Source organism: Alosa pseudoharengus, unplaced genomic scaffold (assembly GCF_046254945.1).
Source record: "Alosa pseudoharengus isolate Yale_2024_CS ecotype anadromous, Long Island Sound unplaced genomic scaffold, YU_APseudo_1.1 YU_APseudo_1.1_scf_22, whole genome shotgun sequence".
Taxonomy (NCBI): Eukaryota; Metazoa; Chordata; class Actinopteri; order Clupeiformes; family Clupeidae; genus Alosa; species Alosa pseudoharengus.
In genome coordinates this window covers 22,748,773-22,756,250 of record NW_027468680.1, presented here as the reverse complement: position 1 = coordinate 22,756,250, position 7,478 = coordinate 22,748,773, and the positions used below count along the sequence as shown (strand labels likewise).

Below are 7,478 nucleotides of genomic sequence, written 5' to 3'. Positions count from 1 at the left end.
ATATTACTGTCTCTGAATTGTAAGGCATTACACTACTATTGCATTACTTTTAAGTTACTTTCACCAAAATATCTAGAAATATGGATTTGCCATTCTAAATGCAGTTTATTACGCTCAATGCAGCTTGCTCTTCCATGCAATGGAGGGAGATGTGGTATAGCATAATGACTGAGCTAGGCTTAAGGCAACAGTAGAATGCAATAGGCGCAGTACTCATAATGCAATACAAGGAACAATCATAGTCAGAATTTTGTTAAAAACCGACAAAAGGTCAAAGTCTGGTAAATTGTGATAGAAATACTGTAACTTTAAGGCCTAGGCCTACTCATTAAAATCAATAGAGAGCCTACTATATTGTAAATCAAAGCTTAAAGGAACCGTATGTAAGATTGTGGCCAAAACGGGTACTACAATCACTTTCAAATTACTGTAGAGCGGTGTATCCCCTTCCCCTCCCCTCTGACTGGCAGAGTTGGCAACTGGATGACGAAACACTACTGACTTTGTGATTAGTAGATAGGTGGAGGGTGGCACATTTGGCCAAAACACAACATGACAACATCAACATCAGTTGAGGGCTGCAACTTCACTTTTTAAATGACAATATCCTGGCCAGACTACTGTTGTCAGTGATATAAGAATTTGAAATGAACATGATTTCTTAATGTCTAGTGACATATCAGTGCAATTTTATGATTAATTGAAATACATTTTTTACATACGGTTCCTTTAATAAAGACATGTCAAGATGGTGGCCTGCTGGCCATTTCGGTGCCCTATGTGAGTGGCTTTGAGTGAGTGACATTTAAATGATAACTCAAACACCTAAAGTAAAATAAAAGGCCTATTATTTACAGACCATTACTGTGTATTTTTAAACATTAATTTCTGAAGAAATGCTGTTTTACTTATAAATGGTGCACTGTCACTTTAAGAGCATTGATCTTTACGTTGTCATAATGCCCTTTTGCTAGCTCTTGTTTACAAGCCTTATTTGTTTGAGTTACATTGATAGCACAATATTAACAATAATATGCACATTGTTAAGTTGTTTTAAGCAACCTTCATTGCTTTGGAAATGGAAGTATGCAATGACATGTGGCTTCACATTTCGTTTTGCGAATACAAGTGAATTATGAGCCTGGTATCCACCTAGCTATCTGAATGGAATGCGTTTCAGTCGACTCAGCATATCATGTGCTTCATGTAGCCTAAATGCTTGGAAAACGAATGATTGAAGACCCACCAATTCTAGTACTACGTGGTAATTGAGAGAACCCAAAAGGTATCAAACTTGCATGTAACATCGTGTTAGTGCATTTTGACATTGTAAACGTTATTGATGAAGAGTGAAACGCAGTTTGCAGTAAAGCTACTATTCATTGGTTACATTTGGGTGCCCCCTCTGTCCTTTGGTGCCCAGCGCAAAGTGCGTGATGCGCGTGGTGGGAGCGGTGGCACTGCCAGGCTACACAATCTTTTTCTGCATTTCTATCCCTTTATTCTCTTCAATTCAAGTTCACAACACAAAGCTGACATGCACAACAGCATAGTTTGTGTTTTATCAAGAATCAAAAAGATTAGCGTGGCACTACTTTAGATGTTTCATTAATTTACTTGTGCTATTTCGCGAGCTGAGAGATATTTCGGTTTCGCACACAAAGTGCACTAACTATTATGTTCTTCATAGCCTTGTCTCTGACAAGCTGAAAATAATGAGCGTAGGCTTATGTCCATCCCGCAAATAGAGTCCGCCTGCGAGTCTGCTGCAGCCACAGTCATATTCAACCAGTATCAGGAGATAACGTTCTACTATTTTGCGCGGATTTTTTCTCCTCTGTTGTTCTCGCGTGGTGTTTGCAAATATGTATCAAAACAAAACAAGCGCTTAATTTTGGGTTAAACTGCATTGTAACGCGCGTTACTGAAGTTTGTACCGAGTAAATATTACCCAATTAATTTTTTGTAATGCCTTACATTACCGCGTTACCGCAAACAGCAATATATTACAGTAATTACATTACTTTTGTAACGCATTACTCCCAACACTGGTCGTCTCTCTCAAAATGCTGTCTACATCACATGCAATGTCTTAGTCCAAGGCACCAGGAAAAATATATTCTGGAATGACGTATCCAGGCCTGACATGACAATATCCCCACATGTAGACTGTTTTTTTGTCTGTAAAAGGGCTATTTCTTTCTCTTCTCACTCTTCCTGCTCACTCCATTGTTGTACATTACCTGTGGCTTATTTATAGTGCTTAGGCTGATTGCAAAGTGAACTAATTATCTAAAACAGTTTTCACATGAGAAAGTGTGCCAGAGAGTTGGCAAAATAGTGTAAATAATAGCCATTGTGCCTACAGTTGTGCAAAGCAGTGTTTGTGCTTTTAGCTTTGCGAACTCAGTGAGTGGTTTTGCTGTATTAATAGTTTTAGGAATTGTGCTATAAGAATCACAGTTGTGTTTAAAACTGTAACATGTAGGGTACAATGATACGCTTCCAAGTTATTAGTTTATGACACATTTGTGATGTGCAATGCAATGCAACAGTTGACTAGTTATCCTAAAAAAACTGCTTTCAGCATACCCACTTGAAGGGGGTGGGGGCATGACACCATCCCCTTGTGTTCGTCTTAGGGAGGTCCACATCCCTACCAACTTTTGTGTGTGGGGGTAAGGTTATTTGCTGACCACAAGACTCAATGACACAAGAGAGCCCATAATATAAAATTAGGACGCCTGCAAATTCATACACCAAATCTGAAACGAATCTGATGAAATTTCTAGGAATGGTAGAGGTAAGACCAGTGAAATAGACATTTTTTCTGTTGCCAGATGGTGGTGTGCTAGATGGATAGTTGAGAGCGCTCTGGCTACAGCCTGCAGGACGGGCTCTGGAGAGTATAAACGTAACTCCTATTCGGAAGGTGGCAGTAATGCACCAAAATCGGTTTACCAACCGACAAAAGAAGCGGAAGAAGAAGAATACTCGCAAGGGTATCTGGGATATCACGGAAGAGCGGTTTTGTGTCCTTGTGTCAGAGACGGTTGATAAAGCAGAAAATGTCCATGTACAGGCACTTTATGGTGGGTGTATGTATTATTTTTATCTTTGCAATATGAACTTTTGGAATGTTGCTGTTGTGAATATGAATCCCTTTTTGTGGAAGTCTTATATTCGTGTGAATTAACATTAGTGGGTCAATGTTACCTCACTATGCTAAGTTAGCTAACGTTGAGGTACTGTAACCCCTATGGTTTCTTTTACTGTCTATGGGGTTACCTATAGACAGTACGTTAACGTTACAAAGTTAACATGTCCCAGGGAAATGATGTGTCGATGGCATCGCGACTTTTTTGTGTTTTCAAGAATTAACGTTAGCGAAAAACTAACGTTAACCTTATCGTCAAGGTAATGCCCGACATTTTTTGTGTGATTTGTAGCAGCTAGCTTCTATACGTTAATGGTCGCAAACCTGAACTTCGCACTAGAAATCAGCAGTAACGGTGTATTAGCCAACACCAGTGTTACTTTGTTTTGGTTTTAAGTAGAGGCTGTTCTTAGCCACATTTGTGACGCCCTTACGAAAATTGCATATTTCAAAGAAAGTGTTATTTTGAGACCAGTATTCTAACTTTATATAGAACGTGTTGTTTTCCTGCTGCGATAATTTGTGGCGTAATCGTCATTGCCTCGTGTTTAACTTGATATGTTTTAAATACTGCATAGTTGTTTTAAGTTGATCCTGTCACAGACCCTATAGCTTATATAATATATATACAATTAGAAATGGTTATGCCAATAGACATAGGAATTCATTAGAAATAATCTTTTCACATAGTTATGTGGGGAGTTATTAATAGGCCTCTTGACGTAGCTAATTTACGTTTATGTATGCTCCATATGGGGATAGCAGAGCTAGGCTACGTGCTCCCTCACGACACATCCCGATAAGTGATAAGTCACTCACTGAATTAATGTTACTGTTTTCCACACTGTTTTAGGGTCTGTATTAAGCATATTGTTGTATTTGTATTTTAAACACAATAGTCATCTGAATGCATAGCAAGTCCTTTTTTCATGCATCTTGTGTTTATAGGCCCTCAGGCACATTTCCAGGAGGAGTATTGGCACTAGTGTCTGTAGGCAAGTTGACAATAAAGTCCCATTGAAGCAGAAGATGTTTCAGGTGAGTCTGAGGAAACTTGATGTTGCCTGATTTTTTTTTGGCATTCGTTAATGTAATGGGATTGTTCGTACTTATGTGCATCCCTTGTTGAGGTTCATGTATTATTTCTATTTGTCAGAACAAATTTAGTCCTGTTGATGTTATAATGATAATGTTATGGTTAAGTCTTCATTTTATCCCCAGGCTCTGGAGTGATTATTTTTTTCTGCCTTTATAGAAAACCAGATAAGTATACAGTTATGCTAACCAGGGTTTCACTGGTAGTGAAGGCTGTGATGACTAATGCATGTGTGCAGCGTGATTTGCCAGTACCCTTAGCAGAACATACAAACAATATCAGATTCAAGGCTTTGCTTGAGCAGCTGTTTTACTGTGGTAGATGCTGACACACGCTCTTGAGTCTGCAGTCCAAAACATATTAGAGACTAGACTGCTTTGATATTACCTGCCACTTAATTGCAATTGATAAGCGATAACATCTTGTTTCCTTTTATGTTTATTTTAACATGGTCTGGTCACATATGTTGAGTTCTGGATGTTGAGATTGAGTAATTCTGCCTTTAGTATCACACTGGTCTGATTGTCATTTCTATTGGGAGCTTAAAAATAATAATAATCATCAGCTGTATGCTGAAACGGAGACATGCCTGGAAAAAAAAACCCTATTAACTTATAGTTTATTAAAACTATTCTCACTATTAAGATTTAAGAAACACAATAATATGCTATCAAGGGCCAACTAAGTAGAATCTTATTAATTTTGGCTGTAGGCTATGTATGAACATTAAGCTCTACACTCGCGCCTCCATCTCTCCTGACCTCGGCTAGCCTACCTTCACCTATTTCTTGAGGCAAACATTTGCACTGTACATTTAGGTCTAATAATCTCGCAAGCAAGTCTCAAGCCTTAACCTTCAAGTCTCAAGCAAGTCCAAGTCATTTTTTGTGACAAAAGTCAAGTCATAGCATGGGTCAAGCAAGTCAAGTCATAGCCAAATCATACAAATTCTTGATTTACCCACGTTTTCAGTTTAAAATAAGCTACAGTTGGCTAGTTATGAACTGTTGGAGTTTTATTTGCAACAATCAAATAGACATTGCATTCATTCAAGCCAGATACATCTGAATGATTTATAGAATAAGATGAAATATATACGAATAAAAATAAATGTAGGCTATTTAAAGTAGACAAAATATTATTACAAAATAGTATTACAAAATAGCCTATTATTGTTTCAATATGCCTCAACTATTAGGTAAGCTACATCACAAAAATATATTCAAACAGTTCAAGTTACACCTGTCATCTCCAGGGACCCAATAATGTTGAAAAAGTGAACTAATCAATCAAACGCTGCCGCTGACATCACTGCCAAACTTTGACAAGCGCGACAGCGCAATGGGTTTTAGGAGGGTTTAGGACATTATATCATTATACATAAGCCTAACATGTGAAGTAAACTTACTTTACTCTATGCTGATTTCTGGCAGTTAGCTAGGCCTACTAACAGTTGTTACTACTAGGCTGTAACGTATGGAACAGGGACGTGTTTAAAAGGGAGGGAGAAAGAAAGGCGCTTACTTTAGTTTACATTGGCAACATTTTCGCTAGCATATCAAGATTAAACTTAGACAAGAAAATGTTTCACTTTGCCATTTCACACATTTTAACCTAATATCTTGTTACTAAAAAGCATAATAGAAAGAGAAAAAATAAATAAAGTCAAGTCATTTCAAGTCATTTGCCTCAAGTCTAAGACAAGTCTCAAGTCATGAATAGCATGTTCAAGTCAAGTCTTTTATACATGTTGATCAAGCAAGTCTCAAGTCCTACAAAATGTCATGTGACACGAGTCCCCCATGATGGGGACCCCCTTTACTACAATATGGCTTCTTAAGGGATTTATCCTATGTTCTTATGTTAGCATTGCAACCTACATCTGTATAGTAACTTACCTGCAATATGATCCAGAGGTGGTGCAATTTTAAAGATTTGGGCCATATTGCAGTGTCATTATTGGCTTATTTCTATGAAGGATAGGGGTTAGCCCAAGGCTTTTCTTGTTTCCCCAGTGTGAGCATACAGTAATTCCCTGCTTTTATCACAGTGCACATGCATATCAGCTCATCTGTAGTCATAGCTGCTCATACACTACAGATCTCATAAACACTCTGATCTCCATAATAATATGTATTTTTATATGTGTCTAGGAGGACAATGGTATACCCATTCATTTGAAGGGAGGCCCCAAAGATGCTCTTCTGTACAGGGCAACCATGACATTGACTATTGCGGGTGGGTGAACTTTAATTTTAGGGCTGTTAAATTTACTCAACCTCACTGTTTATGAAAATCTGTTTTGTTGTATTTTTTGGTAGATTTACCAGTTTGACATGAATGGATAAAAAATCTAATGCATGATTTCCCCCTCTTTTTGAACAGGTACTGCATACCTTTTATATGAGCTGTTCAACGCTGCTTGCCCTAAGAAGAAGGACTGATTCATTTGACTTACCCCTGTGTACAACAACTTTTTGCCAATGTACATATTCGTAATCAGGGAGTCTTTTGTCTCGTCAATGAGTGTTATTTAATGTGAATGGGATCAATACTTGATTGGTGTTGCAATCAACAAATAGTAAATAAAATCTCTACAGTGTTTGTTTGTTGTTTGTTTAACATTAGCAAGGACAAGAGACAGAAATTCTCAAAAGAGGTGTTCAAATTGTTGGTATACCTTTTCGACACATCTTCTCCCACAATATGTAATCATGAGATATTTTACTTAGCTTGTTTTCATCTGAGCTACAATCCTGATACACTAGAGGGCAGCATTTACCATAACATCCTCTGCCCATGATCGTGAAACTCTGAATTCATAACAAACATAAAAATATGAGAAATGCTGCAGATGGGGGACAGCGTATTTTATTTTTATGATCATCATTATTCAACAATTTGTTACAGACTTGCGATGTGAAAAACAAAATCATCTCACTAATGAGGAGAAATGACACGTTTGGGCAAACGGCTGACATCTTTGGCACTGAGAATTAACTTCGCCTAATCAGAGCCAATAAGTCACAAAAATGTGTGAATGAGTAAGTCAGTGGGATAAAATATCGAAGCAAAATGGCCCAATTGTTAAATCCAGTTAGGCTATTATTAGCAGTGAACGCGCTTTTTATTGATAGCGACTTGAAGGCTGTTTGTGAAAAATCAACATCAAGAAAATACAGCAATAGCTACAGTAGGCTATATAGTTTATAGCCAACCCTTGTT

At 37.7% G+C, this 7,478-nt stretch overlaps 1 protein-coding gene across 1 annotated transcript; it reads left to right on the top strand.

Annotated features, from left to right (window-relative positions):
* The first annotated feature begins 2,980 nt into the window (after positions 1-2,980).
* LOC143138903 (cytochrome c oxidase subunit 7A2, mitochondrial-like) lies at positions 2,981-6,857 on the top strand. The gene is made up of 4 exons (XM_076299360.1): positions 2,981-3,092; positions 4,106-4,195; positions 6,407-6,491; positions 6,639-6,857. The coding sequence occupies exons 1-4, from the start codon at positions 3,069-3,071 to the stop codon at positions 6,695-6,697; spliced, it is 258 nt and encodes an 85-aa protein (XP_076155475.1). The 5' UTR covers positions 2,981-3,068; the 3' UTR covers positions 6,698-6,857.
* Positions 6,858-7,478: the final 621 nt, after the last annotated feature.

What these genes read in the sequence shown, in the direction of transcription:
- LOC143138903 (XM_076299360.1), top strand. Translation starts at nt 3,069, where the DNA reads ATGTCCATGTACAGGCACTTTATG. An exon ending in CCATGTACAGGCACTTTATG is followed by an intron (nt 3,093 to 4,105) that starts GTGGGTGTATGT and finishes TTGTGTTTATAG; the next exon opens with GCCCTCAGGCACATTTCCAG. An exon ending in CATGACATTGACTATTGCGG is followed by an intron (nt 6,492 to 6,638) that starts GTGGGTGAACTT and finishes CTTTTTGAACAG; the next exon opens with GTACTGCATACCTTTTATAT.